At 35.9% G+C, this 25,599-nt stretch overlaps 1 protein-coding gene across 2 annotated transcripts in view; it reads left to right on the top strand.

Moving 5' to 3' along the window:
• LOC139942362 (casein kinase I-like) overlaps positions 1-25,599 on the top strand; it is a 65,819-nt gene that overhangs the window by 276 nt on the left and 39,944 nt on the right. For both annotated transcript variants that reach the window (XM_071939218.1, XM_071939217.1), the window contains exons 2-3: positions 2,769-3,296; positions 8,905-8,945. In XM_071939218.1, the coding sequence (XP_071795319.1) occupies positions 3,119-3,296; positions 8,905-8,945 (219 nt within the window). In that variant the 5' untranslated portion in view covers positions 2,769-3,118. The remainder of the gene's footprint in view (positions 1-2,768; positions 3,297-8,904; positions 8,946-25,599) is intronic.

The raw sequence follows: 25,599 nt of genomic DNA, 5'->3' as shown, positions 1-25,599 counted from the left end.
TGGGAGTTTACTTGCCATTTGTATGCCAACACTATTTAGCTTCAATTCGTGTCGAATTTTACCCAAAACTATGCAAAAATGTACGGTGTTTTGTACCGTCTAAGGTTTTACAAAGTCGAGATAACAGAATGATACACAAAAGTGTACACTAAAGCATATGGCCGAGGTAAGGTCAGGGCGAAAATTAAATTGATTGACACCACATTTGTGTTGTTGGTTGAGGAAACTTTGCCCATCCATCATGAGCTGTGGCCGAAGCGAAGGTTTTAACAAATATTTATTCATTTACAGGGTGCGTTCGTTTAGCTTCCCTGGGTCGACCCCGGTGTGTGGAGGGTTTTTATTCCAGGACGAACGTGGGTAATTATCTGCACACGTTCGTTCCGGGAAAAAAACCATTCACACACGGGGTCGACCCAGGGAAGCTAAACGAACGCACCTACAGTCAATTGTTGATCAAACTTCTTAAATGTATCTTTTTAATTATTTATGTCATTTATTGACAAAAAAATATCTTAAAATTTTCTTTGATTTGATCATTCAATTCATTGAAAAAACAACAAACCAAACAATGCAGTTTCATAAGGTTTATCGCGAATCAGAACCGCAATGCGTTGTGGGTAATAAGATGGGGCAGTTTGCTACGCAGTGTATGTTGTCATGCAAGGCTCGCACACGCAGCGCCTATACCTTTGTGTGGGTTCAACTGCACCCTCTCTTGATACTTTGCTGTTCGCGATAAACCTTATTCAAGCAATGCAAGCAAGACTGCATAAAAAGCATAGCAATACAGTCTTCAGTGTCTGATGCTGCCGCAGGATGACTTCTTGTACTTGAGTCAACTCGTATCCAAGTCAAATCGTAGTCAACTCGTGCCTAAGTCAACTTGTACTCAGTACCGACTGGTGCCATATTCAACAAACACTGAATTGGCGGAGCCCTGTGGATAAGGCTTTGGCTGGATCACCGCATCAAGACAATGTGCCCTTAGCAACAACTGCAGCTTTAGCCACAGTTGCAATTTTGGGCGGTCGTAGTTTCATCTGCTTATATTTTAAATGAGCGACGATCTTCAAATTTGTTTTAGTCAATTTTTCTAAACCTTTTCACAACCTTTCAAGTTAAAATGGAGATTTTGTTATTTTGCTCATTTTTTTTATAAACTTGAGATCGTCATGGCACCAAAAAATTTAAGCTGCACCAGTCAACATCTTCACCAGATTATACTTAGTGGCAAAGTTTACTATTGGTTATAAGAACCGTTGGATTGTTTTGATTGTGGTTGCATTTTTGAGATATCATCGAAAGTAATCCCTGAAAGGAATTTTTTTTTTTCTCAGGTATAAACTTTGGGCCATAAATTATTACTTTCATGTATTCCTTTTGAAATATTTTTTATTGAAGATACAATAACTTTACGCCATTTTTATCTAACCAGGAAAGACAAATTAAATATTTGTATCTTTGCACATTACTCAAATTACAGAGTTCAGTGAATTCAAACTTGTCTTTCATCAACACACAATAAGATATGAAAGTATTAAAATGACTGTAAAAACATCTATTTCCTTCCTTTGCGATAAAGTAGATGTTTATGAAGATGCTGTATACATATTTTCAATCTACACATGAACTGAGTGATGAATATTTTAATATAGGTCGGTCAGATTTGGCTTTGTCAGAGTGCAGTCAGTCTCTTGTCATTTTGTGAGTGATTGTTTTTTTGTGGTTCCCCTTTTCCGCCCATTTTATCCCTCGTTGAATCTGACTAAAGGCCATTGTGAACAACCAGGTGACGATTTATTAAGAGTGTCGAGTCTATTGTTAGAGACAATGATCAGCAGAGAGGCCAAACTGCTTTGTCTATGTTTGTTTGTGGTTCAATGCTACTGGCACCTAAACCACAAGACTTTAATTGTTATTGTCTGCTCCATGAATTGGTATAATTATCCGCCACTGGGACATCCACACATGGGGAAATCACAATTGATGAAAAGTTGATGGGATTTGTTAATACTATGATTCATTCTCATGATTGGAGACTTACCCTGAAGGGTCAACCCAGGGTCTTTGGATTTAGAAATTTAGGAAAGAAAAGAATGAAAGGATGTCATGAAATCACACACCCAAGATGAGTTGACAACTTTCTTTCTCATCAATAGTTCATGAGAGTGCAGTTCTTTCTTTTGTTGCTTCTGTGTAAAAAAAGGAAGTTTTGTAGTCGCACTGTTTACTTTTTCTTTAAGAGCAGTTGGTTCAATATCTACATGTACTGTACATGTAACTCTATTTGGGCTCTTTATGCTTGACATGAATTATTGGTAGTTCAATCAAAATATTAACACCAATTAACAATATAAAGCAAGTCAATTTAAGCTAATCCATAAGGAAACCAACAGCAACTTTTAAAAGATAGTAAAACAACGGAAACGCAGTAAAGTGTTTGTAAATTATGAAAACTTTAACTAAGTAGCCCAAACTATGAAAACACTGCTGACAGAGTTAATACGGGCATCGGCAGGGTTCGTGTCTGTGGTACATGTACTGACTGCTGATGCTATTAATTCGATGAAATAGTTGTGAAACTGTTTATCTGGGAAACTCCATGAAGAATACAAATGTTCGTGTCCATTTACTCCTCACTGTTGGGTTTTGTTTCTTTTCCACAGGTTGGTTCTTTGACTGTTTGATTTGAATGTGTCTAGTGTCCTCTTTCGTTGAACGTTATTTACTTTCATTCATTTACCATTTTTATATTTCCATTACAGGGCCCCTCTGCTACATGTAGCTTAACCCCCATGGATATATTATAACCCTTCCTTTTCCTTGGACATGACGTGGATATCCCCTGGATTATACTTCATCGGATTTTGAAAGAAACTCGGACATCTTGGAATTTTCTCTTCTCATTTCTACGGACACAAGAAATGGTCTATGTGATAACGACTAAATCTGTGACAGTTTGGAGTGAATTACGCGTGATGGCTGGCTGGATGGGTTATCATTGATAAACCTATCCTGCCCCCATTGTTGACCTCCGACTGGATTTACAGACGACCACACCCTTGATTCGGGTGGAAACTTCTTTAAGAAGTGAACAGGTAACAGAACTGCCAATATGCAGACAAGAGATAGAGAAAAACTTGACCATGACGCAAAGCGCAAACCAAAGACTGGGAGTCGGAGCTCTGCTGGTCGCTCCGGCAATCCACCCAACTCTGGTGTGCTCATGGTTGGACCCAATTTCAGAGTTGGAAAGAAGATAGGCTGCGGAAACTTTGGCGAGCTGAGATTAGGTGAGTAAGGCTATTGTGAGGATAGTGAGAATACATAGTCAATGTATTTTTGAATTTGAGCACACAACATTTTCTGCAAACTTTCTGCTTGGTAGAAATTAAGTAATATGACCCAGCTTAAAGACACTTCACACTATTGGTAATTTCAAAGACTAGTCAAAATAAGATCACAGTTGGTGTATCTCCACATACGCATAAAATAACAAACCTGTGAAAATCTGAGCTCAATCAGTCGTCGAAGTTGCGAGATAACAATAAAAGAAAAACCACCCTTGTCACACAAATTTGTGTTTTTTCAGATGCTTGATTTCGAGACCTCAAATTCTAATTCTGAAGTCTTAAAATCAAATTCTTGGAAAATTACTTCTTTCTTAACAACTACATTACTTCAGAGGGAGTCGTTTTTCACAATGTTTTATACTATCAACATCTCCCCATTACTTAATACCCAGAAAGGTTTTATGCTAATAATTATTTTGAGTAATTACCGATAGTGTCCACTGCCTCTAAGATTCAGTGGGATTTGTACATGATTTTCATGGGTTCCATCAAGGATATGAAACTACTTTTATGAGTAAAATTAAATCTTTGAAGGTTACACGAACAACCAACAATGATTCAAATTGCAGGTAGGTACTTCCTGGCTTTTCCTTGACTCGTACAGTTTGCATGAAAACATGTTTACACGGAAGTGATGAAGTCACTCTAATTTTTGGGTAAAGGGATACATAGTATTACTGTAAGTTGCGTTTGTTATTTAACAAAAAATCTAAATTAGTTTGTAGCGTGACACATTAACCATGAACCTACGTTTAGAAACCAATGGTTTTCACACAGAATCATGGATAATGGTCTATACACCAAAAGCTCTGCATGTGATTCATGTTTATTCCCATACATGGGTCCACCACAAAATATACTTCTACATTGTAGATCAGGTCTGATACTTCACGGAGGCAACAAAGGCGATTGCCTCCGTGGCCCCTGGTCATTGCCGTGGTGCCCTTGAAATGCTACAGTACAAATTTACAATTTCCTCATAGGGTGCCCTTTACCAAGGAGAAAATGTCTTGGTGCCCTTGCCCTTTCAAAAACGAAGCATACAGGCCTGGTAGATTGTAGTGTCCATTATCCTAGTGTGGTTGAGTTCATTGTAAAAACATATTGGTCAGTTGGTCGGACCATAATAGAGCAAGGACCGTGCTCTATGGTCAGATTGTGGATTGAAATCACTGTGGGTCATGTACAACTGCCACATGAAGTACATTGTGTCCTTAAGCCTAGGGTCTGGTACAGAATCTTTACCAGTTGACGATGACTGAACAAACAGGAAACCCACATTATTATCTACTGTTGACAACACCCTATCCCAGTGTTCCCATTTAACACAATAAGCTTGGATGTGTTTGGGTATAGGTGCAGGCAACGAGAACAAAACAATGTCAAATTCACAGACCACAAACAAGTTTGAAATGTACATGTAGGGATACAACAATCCAGGATGCAGCTTATTCGCAAATTAAGATTGTTTTCTTGTTTAAAACATTGTGTTCTTCAAATATCTGAACAGATGTAAATTTATTTTTCACATTTTTACATGAAAACAACATTGTTTTGTGTCATAAATGTATGAGACGTGTATCTATCCACACAGCGTGTAGCATCAGCAGATGAGATTCACATCTGCACATACTTAATTTGAGAGTCTCTTTTCACACATAAAGGAGAGTCATTCATAAAATTTGATGATCGTTTCCTAACCTTAAACCCACAGGTCAACGGGTGTAATATAAGTGAGTGTCTCTTACCCCCTGCGGTGCTCAGTGATCTGTGATAAATATACACACACAACTGCACCGGAGCTTATTTAGGGATCATTCTCTAGGCAGATTTTTGAATATTAAGCATCTAGACAGAATGCAAACATAATGCACATGATTATTAATAGACAACAGAAGTTCAAAACAACTCAACCGTGTCTAATTATAAATGGTCCGTTTCCTGTACCCGGTTTGTATGATGAGAATAATTCAGCCAAAATCCAAGCGGCATAAATCATGAAGTTTCCTGACATATGGTACCAGAACATGCATTGATATGGAGTCAATTGCCTTGTCATTGCCTTAGTGTCCTTTGAAATGTAGAATTTAACATTTTTCTCAATTGATGAAAAACTTACTTGCTTGCCCTTTGACATTTAATTTGCTTAAATATTAGTATCTGTCCAATAGATGGATTCCACGTAGCATCATCGACCACCATATTTGAAGTAAACAATGGAAAAGTGCCTATACGCGCTGCGCACAACTCTCAGCCAATGATAGCCTTTCACGCATGCACTTTTCATCAAAGATGGTCGTCAATGACGTCATGTACAATCCATCTACAGGATTGTCAAAATATTGTTGTTCAGTCTATTTTCCCTTTCACCTGCTAGATCTGGCCAGACAGCGATAGTCCAATGTCATGGAGCTTACTAGCGGCATAGTGCTAAGCAGATTGATTAGTAAAATATAGAATACAGCGAAGTAGATCAATAATTAGGGTTGATCCCAATAATAAGGACACACCAATTACAACAGCTTTCGCCACTATAACGGCTTTCCCACTGTCTCATGTGCAGTACATGAACAGATCTGATGCTAACAGTTCAGAAAGACACTAGCACTCAGCCAACATGGGACGTTTTTCTTCAAAGTTGTGGTCAATGCGTCTAAAATTAAGGATTTCAAGTGTCTAATCTCATAATTCCTAATGAATTTCATGGTGAAGTTTTAAGAAACCAATGACCTATGAATCATGAATATGCTAATTAAAACAAATGAAAGTTAATACGTGTACAATCCTACTGATTGTATTTATGTTGCTGTATTGCGATTGGATTATTTGGTCAGTAAACACTCCTCTTTGCCCTTGATCAGTATGCATGTCCCTCCTCTGTAGAGATTGATGCCTGTTGAATATCGAAGCCTAGATTTTGTACCACACCATCCACCGCTGTGACATGACAGTAAACCCATGCACACAAAATGAGCTGCAGCACCTCTGTTTCCATGTATCAAGCAAGATTTAATTAGAGCATGTATAGCATACGGGATCAATCCACAGATTAGATAAATACACTTTTTAACAAGTAAACAACCCACTTCCAAAACAAGAATTCATTTCTCAAAAATCTATTATTGAAAAGAAACGTTTTTTAAGATTTTTTGTTTGTTGTGCTTGCATCATTTTTATTTGATTTTTAATTGTTAATTAGTTTTTAAAAAATAAATAAAAAATTAGGCCTATAACTTAATAATAATTATTTTATTGGTGGAGGAGGCATCTAATTAGCTTGCAGCAACACAAAATTGAACTAAAAAGGACTGCTAGTGACTGAACAATTTAAGGGCAACCCCTGGTTATTTATAAAAATAGTATCATTTATAGTGAGTCAGTCCCTAGCACTTGGTAGGTTTCAGGGAATTTGTTTTGGTTTTAACCGAGTGTGTCCAACATGTAGACTGTAGAATACAATCGATTATAAAAAGTTGCATCCCATTTAATTTGGTAACAAGTGGTGCTACCATGGATAAACAGCAAATATCATATTTGCTGTTTTTTCATAACATTGGTAAAATTTATGTAAATGAGTTTGCATGATTTGATTAACAATGTTATTGACCAACACTATAAAACCTAGGTGTATTATTAGAATTCAAACAAATATGGATCCATACTAAAATATAGTTGATGATGTAAGATTTCATGCAGATGATTTGTTGACAGAAATGCTTGGTCAGTACATGGCACCATGGACCATTATTGTTTGTCATCTTTTATGACTGGCTTTTGAATCATTACCAACCACTCATAAAAGCACCAGGCTATGTTTTCATTATTGCCTTCTGGAGGTGAACTTTGCCTGGGTGTTGGTTTGTTTAGAGGACGCGATAAGCGAGGCGGGACGCCGGTATATCACTAGTTGGTACCTGGTCTAGATTTCCCATTGACAATGACAACAGATTGTATCATGGTAGTTGGGGTGGCGGGATTGGGTTTTATGTGTTTCACATGTCACAGCATTGAAAGTAGAAATGATAATAATTACTCTAATGTGAATGAGAGGGAATATATTATTGTTGTTGCTCTTGGCATATGGCGGCGTGTATTTTATGAAACCAACAACCCATGAGTAATTTGCTTGAGTGAGCACAAATTTATAGGTTTTGTTGGTGAGAATGAATCAGGCATTGTGTTGAAAGTTTCCATTCATATTGCATGACCCAGTCATGGTTTATTTATCAAAATATCAGGTGACTATGACTCCCATAAATATAATACACTCCAGGGATACAGACTATATGCAGTACAGTGTCAGTAGCTGGGTACAATGATAATAAAGATTGTTTAAAAAGTTTGCATGAATTTCAGTCATCCACTTTTTCTTTAGAGTGTTCTTATTTCAGAAGTCTAGTCTTACTTCCAAAGACCTTATTTATGGTAACACATAATCTTAAAACTAATACAAAATTAACAAATAAAGCAACACAACTGTAAAAAATAACCCAACAGTGGGAAATAAGATGTTTTTGACTCACAAAAAGTCATGAATGAACGCTCCTTGACTCATCGACCCCTCACTGTTGTTGTGTTGGGTTCTTATGACATATTATGGAAATCAAGGATGATATTGTCTGGACCATGTCCTTGGTTCTCCTAATAAAGCTACCCACATTAGAATTGATGACAACTTTGCCATTTATCAAGGAAACGTAACCTTGCTCTTTTGATAAAGAATTTCCAGTGGATATCTTTGTCAAGTACAGATGCATACTTGTTATTGAGGCTGTCCATTTAGTGCACTCTACTAAAGCGAACCACTTTACAAGTGTTTAGTCAGAAAGTTCTGTGTTTTTTAACTTTTAATATAAATTTTTATCAATATTGAACAACCCTTAAAGGCTTGTGTTTTAAGGCTTTTGTTTAAACGCTTCTTGACGAGTACAATCCAGCCAAGTACTTTTGTACAATAATAAGCAGTTTCAAGTACGTTTTTCAATGTAAACGTTCAGGTGGTGCCTAAGAGACTTATTGTTGTATTGTATGAACGAATCAGTATTTTCTGCTTGAGTGTTAACCTCTTTGCTTCTCCGTGTGTCTGGTTAACAACAATGAGTAGACAGACAACATGGGGTGGAACTATAGTGTGGAACAGCGGGAGTACACCCATAGTACGCCCATTGAAGTGACCTCGAAATGGTGCAGAGGGTGATCAGTATTGATATCAATTACTGTTTTGATATCAATCACTGTTTTGATATTTTGAATTATTTGATAGTTCTGGTGATATTCAACTCATATCAATAATATTAACCTACTCGTATTTTAAAACAATACCACGAACTTTAGAAGCTCTTCTTATAAACAGTAAATAGTGTGACTGTGTGTAGTTTGTAGTCTACTCGCAACTGAATCCAAACAAAAAACACTCTGTAAAGAAGTCTACATTGTAGCTCAGGATGAGTGAGAGACACAATGGTTAAGATAAAGCTTTATTGTATACATATTCTTTCTTCAAACCTTTTAAAAAACTCTAATATAATCTCTTGTTCATCTTTTACAGGTAAAAATTTATACAACAATGAACATGTGGCCATCAAATTGGTAAGTACATAATGTTGTCTGTAGTCCAAACCTTCCAATATTTGTAATATTTGTTTAATTTTAAACAATTTTTTTTTCCTGATTATTATTCAAGGTAAATATCCCCAAGCTCTACTGTACAGCAACACAATACTTTTGTATTGTATCCAGTTCTACTGTATTAAAGGATTTGGGTACTTTTTCAAAATGTCCATAGATTTACATTAAACTTACAGGGTTTGAAGATAAGAAAGATTCCCTTTAAATATTACTTACTGAGGTGCTGTAGTTTTTGAGAAAATGAGTAAAGCAATGTCATGAAAATACGTTTGTACATGCTTAAAATAATTTTCGTCTCATGAGACAAAATTTATTTTCATGACATTGTTTTACTCATTTCCGAAAAACTACACCACCTCGGCACGTAATATTTTCAGGGAAGCTTTCTACTATCATTATCTTCGAACTGTGTAAGTTTAGTGTAAATCTGTGGACATTGTGTTTTTTGTCCTACAAAAAAGTACATACACCCTTTAAGACAGCTATCCATGGCTGGGGTCCCTTGCTGCAATTTGAGCATGTTGTGAAATTTTACAAATTGCACTTTGTATGAAAGAACAACAATGTTTGGACTGTCCTGTATGGAGAGAAACACTGTTTTCCTTTTACATTAGTTGCATTGTTTACAATTTCACAACCTTGCTTACAATAAGCAAAGGATCCCTGTTAAGCTGCTGTCATGTGAAAAGGGGTTTTGCCTATTTTTTTTTTAAACTTCCACCTTTAAGCTTGGGGTAAATTCAATATAAGACTCTCATAATAGGAAGAACCCCATGGTCGGCATGTCCATTCTTACATTGTTAATGATTTCCTGTGTGGTAACATTTCCCTGCAGTGACCAGGCAAGAAAAGGAAGCACACTTTGATATGCTGTTTCCTTTCTATTGAACCACTAGATCACAGATTGTTAGACTAGAAGCCACATAGACGTTTCAATCATCTGCCCCTTCTTTGTGTAGTCTTGGTTCAAGATGATTGCTCGTGTTCCAAGATCCATAACACCCTCTTTCAGCAATGGGTTGTGAAGTATGAATAGAGGGAGAGCCTTGAACCAAGCCTACTCTTTGCAGTGATTACTAAATCGCTTCCATTAAAATCGTGGCTCTTAAATTACTTGTGTTACTGAGGAGGGAAAATGGATAGGTTCTGACATGTCACTTAAGCTTAATTGGTCTAGCTTCTTTTCTCAATTAAGTTTTCAAAAAAATTAACATGAGGACGTGGTAGAATGGTAAGTTTAAACCGCAATACTTTAGCCGTATACGACATATGTTTCAAAAGAATTCTGTAGAATCAGGGATATTTCTAAACATGGCTCAAAGCTTAGACATCTTTACAAGTAACAAACTGAAATCTACTTGATGTTCCCGCATTGATGCACAAATTCGTCAATAACATTTAATAAAGCTTGAAACAAAGTTCCTTGCCGCATTACCCAATTTCAAGTCACCCCAAGACTTAGTAGAAATTTTCTCGGGCCGAATTGTCCCGTATTGTTTCTGCATGAAGTACACCGTACCTTTACCTCGTTCTTCTGCCAACCATGTGGCAAATTTCTATTCGACACACAGTTTGAGTGATCGATCAAATGTACTTTCACCCTCAAAAAAGGCCTGCACTGACATTTAAAGATCTAGTGTGTCGTCCTAAGTTGCCCACAAGTGGTGTAAGAACGTGGGTAAATGGCCGAGCTCACTAGGAGAGTTGTTAACACACACACACATGCTCCCCCGCCCCCTCCTTATTTTGTTTTGTTCTTTGGTGTTGCACTTTGCATAGAAGTGAGTAGATTGGAGGCTCTTGGGAACAAGTGTATTTTAATTTAATAATCATTTCATGCAGTTGTGAAACAAATTCCCATTATCCTAAGGGTGCTGCTGTTGCCTAATGGCCTGGAACTGGAAGAATTGCAGAGATATTTAAAGGGCCTGCGTATTATGTGAATGCTGTTGGTCTTAAGCATCCAAACTACGATCTTGTAATGTAATGCATCAAGGCCATGGTCTTGTATGTAATGCAGACTTTAAAGTCTATGTGTAATTGAAGGCTTTTGTCATATCTCTTACTTAACATTTAGTCCATCAGTTAAAATAAAACACCTTTAGCGTATGTACCATTCAAAAAGTATATTAGTTACGTAACTTTAAATTTAGACACGTATTGTAAAAATGAAAATATCTGATTCATTTTAACAAGTTAAGTGTACAGTTCACATAGTTGATGTACCAGTTTAAGATCTTGCAAAAAGAATAAAACAGACCTGGCAGTTTAACTTCCTTTTCCTTCAAAACTGCTTGTTAACTGAAGCGACAATTTGTCGAAAAAAATTCTGCCTCAACAATTTTGTATACCGAGTTTGTAGAGAACCCACCCCCTCCTCCCCTCCAGCATATTTTATATTCTTGCACAAATATATGAAAAAGTACTTCCCTTGAGTGCTGTGTAAGATTGTCCCAAATTTACAGCTGGCATTTTTCTTGGAGGGTAACAAAAATATGAAGATTGGTGTGCGCCCCCAACCCCCTCACAAATAGACGGGAAACAACAACAAGAGAACAAAATGAAACATATTGTAGAATGCTCACTACCTGCTAGGGCATCTAGTCTACAGGCTACATGAAGTTGCACCGCGTGAAATAGGGTTTGAATCTTACACTGGACCACAACCCCGAAGGAAGCCAGTGATTTTAGCATCAAGCCTGTACACTCATGACTGGATAAGTTCGATGGTCTTGTGTTTGTGTTCAAAATGTTGTCTTTTACCTGAGTCTGATTAACGTGTTGATTGTTGAAGCGTATTTTAAACCCACGAAACAAATGAGGTAAATCTGATCTTATATACCTAAAAAAAGTTTACAATTCAAACAGTTGAATTGTTAGAACTGTGTTGGTAAAAAAAAATTCTCATTTCAATTCTGGTTTTGTACACAAAAATTCCTGGTCTTGTAATTATTTGGAGATGCAAGGCATTGGATCTACCGGTAGTAGGTTCCCCCACCCCTAAACTCGAGCCCTGTAAAATGGCATCATGGCACCATCCGAGGTAGTCCATTGATAATTTTGCTACACTGTGCCAGGTATGCTGAAAATGGCAAGAAAGCTGTACAAACTATCCCTGATTAATAAGAGCTTATTGATTTCCAGTATGCTCTCTGGAGACTGTGTTTCAATGATGAAGGTTGCTTGTGTGGATTACATCAAAGAGCTTATGAATTGAGATTCATAATCCAAGATTCTTTGAGATCTCAGATTTTTTTAAAAAATTTTTTAATATATTTTTTTATAAAGATGCCTGGCAGGAGTAATGATGATTAAAAATATTTCTAACGCTTACCTTTATGTATCTATTCAATTCAATTCAATTCAATTCAATAAACATTTATTTCCACAAAGGGTAATCACTTAATAAGAAAACAAAACAATAGATACAATAAAACTAATACGTGGAGGCATTACCCAGGAAGCCGAAGCTTATAAACGGAATGCCTTACATGTAAACATACAAAAAATAGACTTACGTAAACAATAAAGAACAAGCAAAACAAAATACAAAAGACAAAACAAACCAATGAAACAAAAACAGACAAACAAACGGAATGGACATAAACTGTAGTAGACATCAGACTGACTATTGAAAAGGAAAAACAATGCTTGATTGGTAAATTAAAATGAAAAATGACATTTATAATTTGTGAATTCTGACTTTAAATTCAAAGGTAAAATTTTGAGTGTATTTTCGAAAAGACCTTTAACATTTTGGTGGGTATTAAAGGAACACGTTGCCTTGGATCGGACGAGTTGGTCAAAACAAAAGCGTTTGTAACCGTTTTTTATAAAATGCATATGGGTAGAAAGATGTTGTAAAAGTAGAATACAATGATCCACACAAGTTTGCCTCGAAATTGCGTGGTTTTCCTTCTACTGTGCGAACTAACACGGTCGGCCATTTAAGGGAGTCAAAATTTTGACCCCCATAAATGGCCGACGTGTTAGTCGACGAGGTAAACGGAAAACCACGCAATTTCGAGGCATGTTTGTGTGGATCATTGTATTCTACTTTTACAACATCTTTCTACCCATATGCATTTTATAAAAATTGGTTACAAACGCTTTTCAAAGACCAACTCGACCGATCCAAGGCAACGTGTTCCTTTAACTCAAGAGATACAGATTACATTAATTACTTTTGCAATTCCTATTCTGAATGAACTCTCTTTTTCTCCTGAAAAAAAAAGAAAGACTAAACCCAGAGCCAGCCTTTTGGTGCTCTTTGTTTGGCTGTGTTAGAGTTTGATGTTTTCCAGCCCTGGCTTGTGAATTACCAATAAAAGGATCCGTTGAATCGGTATCATTCAACCTTGTGTCACTATCTTCACAAAGGATGCTCTGCAGGGAGTTGTTAGAAGGTGACCCTTTCATGTTACACTATAAAGCACTACTGAAGTCAAGGTCCCATGTCAAGAGAGCTCTAATTATTCCAGGCTGAATGGTGTATAGGGATTAGGAAAACCTTGACATTACAGATAAAATAGAAGACTCATTGTGCTTTTTTTACTGTGTATTTTCTTACATATACAGTAATTCTTCAAGAAGAATACAGTAATTCTTCAAGTGCCTCTTGAATAATTTCTGTATGCTTGTTTAAAAAAGAAAGACTACGTGAGTGAGATCGTGCATGAAAATTAAAAATTCTTGGCAAGGAGTGTTATTTCAATGTCAAATTTGTTCCCTAAAGTATTCAATGATATGTTTTTAATTTCCAAATGATGAATGACAAACCTTTCCTGTAACTTGTGATAAACTTTAGATGACAACTTTAAACCGATCTACATTTTGCTCATTTGCAAATGACATTTGGAGTAGATAATTTGGCAAGCACAACAAAAGAGAGGGTATGATGAATATTGTCTTTGAATATTGTTTTGTGATGAATGCATACTTTCCATTGTATTAAATAAAGGTTATAAGCCATCTACTACAGTGAGAGAGAGAATTGACAGACCAAGGTTCAATCCAACCATGGCTGTTGGGCTCATTAAAGTCCAAGGCAAGATATTCAATTAATTATTAAAAACATGTTGTTTGTCACTATGCATACTGTAAAATTTATAATATCACGCTTGGTAAAAATAAGGCATGAGTACACTTCTAAATTAGCAAATGGAATGTTTCAACAGTGGCTTTAGGCAGAAATTTTGAACTCCAAGTTTCAAATAAATTAAAAAAAGAGAGTGCACCTATGAAAATATTTATCTCAGTGGTTGTTCATCAGTACTGTTGCTCATTCATTAAATTTTTCTAGAAGAACAGAGTTGCTGTTACATTTTGAGTTTTTATTTCACAAACACTTTAAAAAAAAAACGTCATTTAAGCACATTTAAGTAGGTGTAGACAGTAAGGGCTTTGTTGAGATGAGATACCAGCATAGCTTTGTGTGTAAGCCTTTCATTGAATACGCTATTATTCATTTGATGCTTTGCAATTAAAATACTTGCACTGAAAAACAGATTCGCCTGAGGAAAACTAATAAATTAATGCAATATGAATAAAATGAAATACTCATTAATATTTTTATTTTTTTATTTCATTCCTTTGGTTATTGGATTATGTATGTCCAGATGTAGTCAAGTATGTCCAACATATATGCAATGTTATGTAGAAGAACAGTTTCAAAGAATGATTTCGCTTACCACTAAAATGTTACCAACCAAAATAGTATGTATGTCCCCATCTGTGACAGGTAATTCCTACTTAGTCGATTTACTCAGCAGAAATTTGTTTAAGCAATAGTTTCTGCTTAAATAACCCCTTGAAAAAAAAAAGCTGTGTGGTTTTTTAGTAACATTTTGCTTCGAAAAGAAACCTTTACCTTTTGCGCAAGCAGTTTACTCACTCAAAAAAGGCTCATATTTATTAATTTATGTTGTCTTGTTTTACAAGGTTCCCATGTGACTGTCACTGGGTCCTTTGTTTTTGTTTGGTCCCATTCCCTGAAGCTTATTTTAATGAGCTCAGTCTGAATTCACCAGGCTGTCTTGATGTCCTAATTGCCAAAATAATCCAAATTAAGAATTAATGATATCCGCTCAAGAAACAATGGGGAAAATAAACATAGAGACACAGATTTCCAGAACTCTTTCCTGCTGGCAATTTTCCTTTATATCACTTCACATGTCAAAATTTAAGTAATTATTAAACAATTATTGTAAAGCAAAAATGTAGGATTATGCCAATATATACTGTTCATCTATAGCTGCTTTGTCCAACCATTTGAGGAACACATTGCCTTTGATTAGACGAGTTGGTCTAAAAAAAATCTTTTGTAACAGTTTGTTATGAAATGCATATGGTAGAATACAATGATCCACACAAATTTGCTTCGAAATTGCATGGTTTTCCTTTTACTTTGCTAACGAACACGGTCGGCCATTTATGGGAGTCAACGAGTTTAAAAGAAAACTGTGCAATTTCGAGGCATGTTTGTGTGGATCATTGTATTATACTTTTACAAACATCTTTCTACCATATGCATTTTATAACAAACGGTTACAAACGCTTTTCAAAGACCAACTCGACCGATCTGAGGCAACGTGTTCCTTTGATGGTAAGATTCAATTGAGCATGCACTAAAAGATTATATCTAACACACCAATATTTCATGTGTGGGTATAAAGTAATGTGATATTTGTGATTGGATTGACCCATATTTTGCTCATACATGCCGACAGAATCCGATCGAGTTATGAAAACAAGTTAAGTCAACATTCCTTAGAATGAGACCCAAAAGATGTCTGTGTTTGTGTATATAAATGTAAATGTAAATTAGCGTTTGTGTTTTCTTGTGCAAGAGATACTGTGGACTCACAAACAGTAAAACATTTTTAATGTGAAAGAAAATTGTTTTGATAGATCATGTCGCATTATCGAAAGAACATTTTTTAAAGAACTATTGCTTACACAAATTGTATAATAATAATAATAATAATAATAATAATAATAATAATAAAGACATTTGTAAAGCACCTAATTCAAAAGTCTCTAAGCGCATAAAGAGAACAATAAAATATACAATGAGAGAAAGATACAAATTACAAATAAGCAGATTACAAATAGGCAGCTTCAAACAAATGAGCTTTTGTTAGGGTAGACTAAAACAGTGTAAAGAACTAGCATGACGAATATGCACAGGAAGACTATTCCAAAGAAACGGTGTGGCGTAAGAAAATGATCTGTGGCTCTTGTAGCTAGGCAATGTTTGTGACCCTTCTCTTACCCACCCATATTTGCTGACTAATTATCATATTTTGGTCTGCAGAGACGGGGGCCAAATTCATAAATCTGATGAATAGAAAATATGTTATCTAACAATTTGTATGTTTTAAAAGCATGAAAACACACTCTTTGTTTGGTATTTTGGCTTTATTTGTTGTTTATGACAATCTCATTGTGCCCACTCACAAATACCCCAAGATACATAATTAACCATTGTGATGTTATTGTTTTTTCGGGAGTACAAAACTGGAAATTTTTGTGCAAATGCTGAACCACAAATCTGATGTTGTGAAACAAGAACTAAGTAACTATGAATTTGCCATTTTTTACCTTTAACTCGGGACAACAATTACAGGGGGAAAAAAATGTGCATGTCCTAGCAGAAAATGAGCTAAAAAACTGAAGTCAAATAACCATGAATTTATATAATTAGTATGAGATAATGACTGATAACTACTGTAGGACTGACACACATGACCCGTACTTTGCATCCTACAATACACATCCAAAGAGTAGTCTTTTATCAATTGGAGCGGGGGTTGATTTTATCTGTTTCCATGGTGATGATATCTTGTTGACGGTCTTTCTTAACCAGTTCATAGTTCACGGTGGTTAAATTGTCTGTTGTTGGATGAATTTGTAAGAGTGATCCTCAGGAAAGACACGAAGAGTTTTTTATCGTGAGTTTTTAGGAAAAGAAACGATCATCTCATTAATCCTGCAAGAGACATTTGAAATATTTTACCTTAAAAAATAAAGACTTAACTGACAAAAGTCCACTTAACTTTTATTATTTACATCATGTGTTTATTTGTTAATAGTGGAGTGTCATTATTTTTAAATTATGTCTTTGCTATTTTCTAAATTTTAGTAAATGTGGGTGCTTTCCTGCTTGGCGAATTTCATTGCACATAAATGCGGTATTTCGGACAATTTCAGACGGAAATGTTTCTCAGTGGCAATTTTGTATACGTAGCAAGTTAACAAGCTGTCAAGTTTAAAGGTTGTGAGTGTTTGATGGGTTATTGGGGGGTTTTGGTTTTGGGTTTTTTTTTTTTTTGGGGGGGGGGGGTTGTATTGAAATTTTTTGTAACCTTTAAATCCAAGTGAAATGTTTACATGATCTGAAGTCAACAATGCCCCAAGGCTAAATGAAACAGATTTGTGTATTGGGTTGGAATACATTGAGTTACACAGGTGGCCAATTTGAATGGGGAAGGTCACAGTTCGTGGTGAAGCTAAAATTGCATGTTCCTACATTGTAGGTCTTATATGGTTAGATACCGGAGGGAATAAATGCAGCATTTCCGTGTAAGTTTTGAAAAAAGTAGCAAACGTTTTGGCTGTCATCTTAAAATTTGATTACATTTGCACACATTTGCAAAGGAGATTTTATCAACAATTCATTTGTAATTGTAATTAAAACAATTTTGAACTTCATTTTTTTCTGTTTTAAAATTTGAGGGGGGGGGGCAATTTTTGTTCCCATTAAAATCTTGTCATTCTTGAAAAATCCTCATCTAAAATGGGATTTGAGGCATTGCATGGTGAGGGTGTTAATGTATATTTGAGCGGTGTGTATCCACTTGCTAAATAGATTAGGAATATGTTCTTTTGAGAACTTTTCTTGCTAAAACATGTATTCTACTACCGTGGAGTAGATTTTTTGGAATTCGGGACACTTTTCCGATCTTAACAGAAAATTCTGTTCTATGAGACTTTAACTAGTCCCCTACAGACTCAATTAAACATCAACTTGTGCAATGAGGTCGTTAAAATGTTAACGAGAAAAAGGACAGGCACGTTCTTCATGTGGAAAGGTCAAAGACCATTCAACAGTAGACAGTCAAACATCAGGTAGATTCTCTCTGAATGGATCGAGGGGTAAAGACCAGGGATTTCGATCAAATAGAAAATGAGTGGGTTTGGGAATAAATCGAGACCCGGCATCTTGCTGGAGATACATGTTGAGAGCTTTGTCAATACCATGTTGCATTTTTATTATGATGTTTATTAAGTAGGGTTTAATCAACTTAAGGATTCTGATCAAATCAGTCTGATCAAGTCAGTCTTATCAACTCGGTCTGATCAAATCAATATGATCAAATCAATCTGATCAAATCAATCTACACTTGCTTTTGTTTATAAATATCTGTTATTTTGTCTTCTTTATGTTATAATATATTTCAAACAAGTCTAAAGATACCCAAAGAAACTTTGAAATATATTTGTTATAAATATTATTTTGAACACAGGATTATTACATCAATACTACATTACAATGAAAACAAACAGGTTTGAGCACTTTCCGTCTCGAGCTTTAGAATTTCTGCAAGTATTTATGAAAACTAATTAAATGCATAAATGGGTAGGGCTTTGTTCTCAGTGATGTCATAACTAGGCCTAGTCATAACATTGAAAGTTTGTTATTGTTGCATCACGATGTAGTAATTATCCGCGAAACCAATTCATGCACATTTTTCTTTGTATTACAAGTGACGGAAAAAAGGGCTTTGGGACTTAATTGTAATTTTGCGCTATATAAAAACTTTTATCACTATTATTATGGATCGGCATGTTTTGAATGTATTGGAAGGCGTTTCATGTATCATGTACATGTAAGTGTAAATGGTTCAGAACTGTACATGCCATGAATACGAAGTCTTTCGGACTCAAGTAGCATTCACAACCTGTCAGGGAAAGGTTTGCTTTATCTTTTGAAGATTCTAGACAATTTGTCGCCTAGATTCTAAGGGCCCTGAAACAGAGCCTTGCAAATGATTTAGAAAATTTATATTGGCAGGAGAGGCGGCCACAGGCAGTAATGTCCTTCTATATAAAGTTCTCAAATGTTTATGATTAGATCTAATGTTCAGTGACATTTGCATATATAAGGTTGGTTCCATTCACAAATGAGTCCAGGTGATTAGATCTAATGTTCAGTGACATTTGCATATATAAGGTTGGTTCCATTCACAAATGAGTCCAGGTACTATGCACACATTGTTGAATGGAAACTACATTGGTTGAGGAAATTAAAGTGTTTCCACAAGGCGTACAAACATTAACAGTCAATGTCTCCTTGAAGCTTCTAAGACTAGAGACAACAAACGGGTTCAATTTGTGTAAGGATACGATGAACAAACATAAATGATCTCACAGTTTGCGGCATGTAAACATCACTTGCAAAGATTAGCAAAGATCAGAGCAGAAGTCATGTGCAGGGACATCCATTAATTGAGAGGATTAAATTGGATTTCAAAATTGCTATATGACATTGCAGTGTAAACCAAATAAATTTATGTTTGAATTCTTATAGCACACACAAAAACGTAATATTTTTTGGCAGAAATATACTCTTGCTGAAGTAATAAAATTGTCAGATATCGCTGTTTTCATTTTATTTTAGGGTGCTTTTTGAGTAAACCATAAATGAATTTGTATCTCCAATAATTGTCATTTTGGACAAATAGTATGATGAAAACATCTTTGCGCGCTTATTTGTTTTCCCCATTTGAGTGCCCCAGAAGTGGCGCCAGAGCCCTAATTTCAGACAGAATCCGCTACACTTTTGTTTTCGAAAAAAGAAATTGAACATCGCTTATTGTTGTACTTCATTTGCTGAGCAAAGACCCAATCTACAGACGTTCAAAGTTCAAACCCAACAAAAGATGGGTATGTTCTGCCACCGTGTTTATTCTTTTTTTTAAATATAAACACATATTATCATACTTTATTTGAAGAGAGAAAATGACTAGTGAGCAGTTTTGGTTTGTTTTTGTGTTCTCTCTTAAAACAAGACAGACCATGAAAACATAACAACAAGATAAAACTTTTATTCAATCTGATTCTCTGTTGTTACACGTGTGGTTTTTTCTGCTTGTTAGGTCTAAAGGTCAATTTTTAAATATTTTGCTTGATTGATATATAAAACACACAAACAATACATGTATTGTTCCGTGTTTTTTTGCCCAAGATGTCTCATTTTGGAAAGCCAACCAGAGATTAAATAACTACCTTTTAATCGGCCATTCCGAAACAAATCTTTGTTTATCCTGCTGAGGCTTGTAAATGTAAGTAACTTTAGTATCACAAGTTGAGATTGAAATAAGTCATTAGTTTTCCTATAAACCAAGGTTTCACTTTTTACCTTAAAAATGCCCAAAGGCAATGTTCAGTGAAGTCTAGGTACCCTGCCGTGTTCCAGACAACATAAACATCAGCCAAAGATGAAACCTTACCCCAGATTGTATTCATAATGTGTGGGTAGTTTTTATCCTGAATACCCCTGTGGGTTTACATGTAGCTTCTATGGTTTAGGATAACACCAGTTGCCTCCTTTACTGACTATGGAAACCGCAGCTAAATTAGACTTGTACAAATCTATTCTAAACATGTTAACCGCTCGATGACTCCATTGTCTGACCAAAATGTTTGTACAAGATTATGAGTCCACTTTATATTTTTGATATAGGAATAACAAAATTATTTTTTATTTCTTAAGGAAGTAGCCTACATGTACAGGTATGCCTGTGTAGATCTAGGAGGGGCCCAAGTAGCCCATGCCTGTGTAGATGAAGGAAGGGCTTAAGCAAGTTTATGTTGACCATCTGCAAGCTGTGTTGATTGTATCCAAGGTAGACTGATAGTTAGGTTTCCATAATAAGAGAGGTCTGGCCCTCTATACAAAACACAGTCAGGCCACCATGTGTGCTTAGAGGTTTACGCCTTCTCAAAGAACCGTATTGATTAAATTCTTAGTAAAAGAAATTAAGTACAAGTGTGCACACTTGTCCACATTTATAACAAACAACTGCAACTTGTTATGTTATATTTACACTATAGATAAAGTGATGAGAAGTTAAATTCGCGTGTTTTGGAAACACATTTTTATTTTAACCACATGAGCTTTATCTCAAGAGTTGGAGTGTTTTTTTTTAGATTGTAGTGTGTTTTATTATGTTTTATTATGTAAGCCCAATTTACAAGGCCATCATTACAAAATACAAATATTTACTAAAGATTGAAAAGTTTGGCTAAAACCCTAGTGTTAGCCAGAGGAGTGTCTGTGTGTCTTTTGGGCACCCTTTTCCCCCCTGTCATTTACATGTTGTAAATGTATTGTAAATAAATAATTACTACACCCAGTTTAACAATTTCCTGGACACCCTTAAAGCCAGTGGACGCTATTGATAATTGTCAAAGACCAGTCTTCTCACTTGCTGTATCTCAACATATATAAGCATAAAATAACAAACCTGTGAAAATTTGAGCTTGATTGGTCGTCGGAGTTGCGAGATAACTATGAAAGAAAAAAACACCCTTGTCACACGAAGATGTGTGCTTTCAGATGCTTGATTTCGTGACCTCAAATTCTAAACTTGAGGTCTCAAAATCAAATTTGTGGAAAATTACTTACTCCACTTCAGAGGGAGTCGTTTATCACAATGTTTTGTACTACCAACCTCTCCCCATTACTCGTTACCAAGGAAGGTTTTATGCTAATAATTATTTTGAGTAATTACCAATAGTGTCCACTGCCTTTGAACAAAATTAACCTTACAGATAACAGGTAACCAACCAACATCTTGTTATTAACAACTGCATAATTAGTTTCCTGCTAAGTCTGTCCTCGCAGTGAAACATGTCCAGACACACAGACACGTATTTCATATTATACATGATAAAATGGGGCCATTACCTTGGGCAATCTTGGCCATGTTATAAACACTAGAAGTGTACAGCCTTGCACACTCCCCACCATTGCTCTCACTCGCATTGATTTTTCTTGAGGTCACTGATTTTAATAGAACCGATGCCTTTGTTAATCTGGCTCCATCACACTTGCCAATTATGTACCCTAAAAAACAGTAGGACTCCAAGTGCTGCACTTGTGTCTCTGGGGCCAGTTTGAAAAGGAATGATGGTCCAGTTCCAAGCTTCTGCTTACCACTGATTTCATCGCCATTGAGCTTGTCAATGTTTAAAAAAGATTTATTTTGGGGGTTTTTTTTCTCGCAATTGTGGGATAGTCCAAAGAAATAACCAACTCACAATCGAAAAAGAAAATATTCAGGTGGCCAAGATCGTAAATTTCGTTTCTGATTAAACTGTGTAAAGTAAAATTTGTTTCTTTAAAGACAATGGACACACTTGGTAATTGTCAAAGACCAGTCTTCCCGCTTGGTGTATCTCAATATATGCATAAAATAACAAACCTGTGAAAATTTGAGCTCAATCGGTCGTCGAAGTTGCGCGATAACTATGACAGAAAATAAACACCCTTGTCACACGAAGTTGTGTGCTTTCAGATGCTTGATTTTGAGACCTCAAATTTTAAACTTGAGGTCTTGAAATCAAATTCGTGGAAAATTACTTCTTTCCCGAAAACTATGGCACTTCAGAGGGAGCCGTTTCTCACAATGTTTTGTACCATCAACCTCTCCCCATTACTTGTTACCAAGTAATGTTTTCTGTTGATAATTATTTTGAGTAATTACCAATAGTGTCCACTGCCTTTAAGCCAGGAAAAAGCCATTGAAAAAAAAAAGCCATTGAAAAAGTATTTTTATCAAAAACTAAAAACTAAGGCTTTGTTCTTCAGTGTGGGGAGGGTGGTGTGTTTAAAAACAATTTTGCAAAATATCATTTTTTTTTTTTTTACATTGACTATTTTGAATGGCCCCTTACCATACACTGTAAAGTGTTTGCATAAATGCAGAATTCCTTTGTAATTTGTCATAAAGTTTGGTCCAGGTTGCCAGGAACGTGGACACAGATCCATAGACACTAGTGTAGATTTCAACTATCATAATGTACTGACAATAAATGTGCAGCTATATGAAAGGTGGCCCTGAGCAATGAATGTGTGTTTGTTGATTGAATCATGGTTGAATTGCTGTTAAAACCACACCCTGTATTGTGTCCTTCAGAATAACACAGTCATATTATATTGTCTGCCATGTCTACACTGTTATTGTAACTCCAATGTGGTTGCTATCGCTCAGCCTTTCCTAATTAGGATATATCTCTATCATGCTACCGTTATCTCCTCATAATAAATGTAGGATTATCCAAATGTGATTTCTGTTTAATAAAGATAAGAGTTGTAAATCACTGGTGTTGGTTTTTAATAACCACTTCACAGTTTTAATAAAACTGTAATAATAAAACTGTAATATCATGTATTTGATAGCTCTTGATTATTCACAATTTGTCATCTCGGTGAGAAAAGCTCCTTATTTGCAATTTCACATAAGAATCAACGGGCTCGAACTTAAATGACCCTAAATCATGGGATAAAACACAAAACAGCAAATAAATGTCCACTATGAAACCCATGTTTTTTGTTGCATAAATACTTTCATAATGGCGTATCACCTATAAACTCAATTTTATCAGGAGTTCAAAAAATTGCATAACCGCATTTTCAGTGGATCTTAATTATGACAAGGACCTTGTAGTCATACTTAAATGATGTATTCCTCATTCTGATGCACGGTTTCCTACTAACTGAAGTCAGACCAGTGTATATGGAGTACCTTATTGATCCATTCTCGCTGTTGGCCCCTAATGTCCATCTGCTTACAAGGCGTCACGGTAAGGCAAAGGAGAGGCATTGGTGAAGTGTAACATTTACTCTACTTGCCTACTTTCTCTACAACAACTCAACAGATAAAACCTGAATCTTATGCCCTATATTGCTGGTCTAGAGTTACTAAGCCAGCTTAAAGTGAGAAAGGAAGATGTCAAAAAAGCAACCACTTGCTCATGATTGACCTCTGTGATCTGAGAAAGCCACTTAAACGCTGGGAAGTTAGTAGGAAGCTAGGAATAGTATATGTACATTTGGAATCGTGGTCCTTTCTAAATGCTTGGAAGAAATATTCATTTCAGTCGTCTAGATTGTACGGTTTTTTGCAGATCCTGAAAATAATCTAAAGACAGGTTAACTCTGCATTTTCTTTTTTTATCCGAGAGACAATCGCACAACAAAACCTGCATCATAACACAGGCCTCAAAATAGACCAAGACACCCACAGTAATTGCTGCGGTGCCCTGTGCTTTTGCTGAGGTGCCCTGTGCTTTTGCTGTGGTGCCCTGTGCTTTTTGCTGAGGTGCCCTGTGCTTTTGCTGTGGTGCCCTTTGCAAGGTTCAATACAAATTCACATTTTCCTCATAAAAGTGCCCCTTACCAAATGAAACATGTGGTGCCCCTTCATGAGCGAAGTTCAAGGCCTTATAACAATTCAGTTCTGGAAGGATTGGTATGAGGATGACTAGCCTCATGTCAAGCATGGTTGATGTACTTACAAGTCCATCGAGATGAACCAAACACGAGAAAGATAGTTTTTTGCTGCTAATCTTAAGAAAGTACATTATATTAATATAAATCCCTCCTGCTGTCTGGCCATTCAATAAATGTAAATGATTGATAAAGCTACGTGACCAGGTGGTGAATACACAGTACAGTTGTGCCATCATCCATACTCCATCCTTGCCGTTGAATGGTTTCTAATAGTTGGTCAACAGGCTGCAGTTGGATGATTAATGTACACAAATCTCCAACAAACGATAACATCAAAGGGTCTATGTAACTTTTGTTGGACAAAAAAACACAATGTCCACAGATTTACACTAAACTTACACAGTTTAAAGATAATGATAGTAGAAAGCTTCCCTGAAAATGTTATGTGCCTAGGTGCTGTAGTTTTTGGGAAATGAGTAAAACAATGTCATGAAAATAATTTTAATCATTTACAAACAGATATTCATGATATTGTTTTACTCATTTCTCAAAAACTACAGCACCTCAGTAAGTAATATTTGAAGGGAAGCTTTCAACTATCATTATCTTAAAACCCTGTAAGTTTAATGTAAATCTATGGACATTTTGAAAAAGTACCCAAGTCCTTTTAAAGTGGTGCACCCTTAATAAAAAAATATATGCCTGAAAATAGCCCATGGCACCCACAGCAATGGTTGTGGTGAAACATGCTTTTGCTGTGGTGCCCTCTGTAAGAGTCCAATACAAACTTACAGGTTCCCCCATAGAATTTACCCTTACCAGAGGAAAATTGCTGTGCCCCTTCAAGAGCAAAGTTCAAGGCCTGAAAACATGACTGGGTGTTTACCTGAATTGAAAGCCATGTTTTTGATTCAGCTTCTTCAATCTTCATCTCCTGATATGAAGACGAAACTACTTGGAATGGTTGGTGCTGGTGCAAACCTCAAACTTTGCTTGCCATAATCTGAAAATCTTCTCCTCAACACTTGTTGAGGACACACATTTGTTTTATAGAATATTTCAAAATGTCACTTAATATATCTGTATTTCGTTCCT

This window comes from Asterias amurensis, chromosome 9, assembly GCF_032118995.1.
Source record: "Asterias amurensis chromosome 9, ASM3211899v1".
In the NCBI taxonomy this organism is placed as follows: domain Eukaryota; kingdom Metazoa; phylum Echinodermata; class Asteroidea; order Forcipulatida; family Asteriidae; genus Asterias; species Asterias amurensis.
The sequence above is the reverse complement of the archived record's forward strand: the minus strand, read 5'-3'. Positions and strand labels throughout refer to the sequence as shown.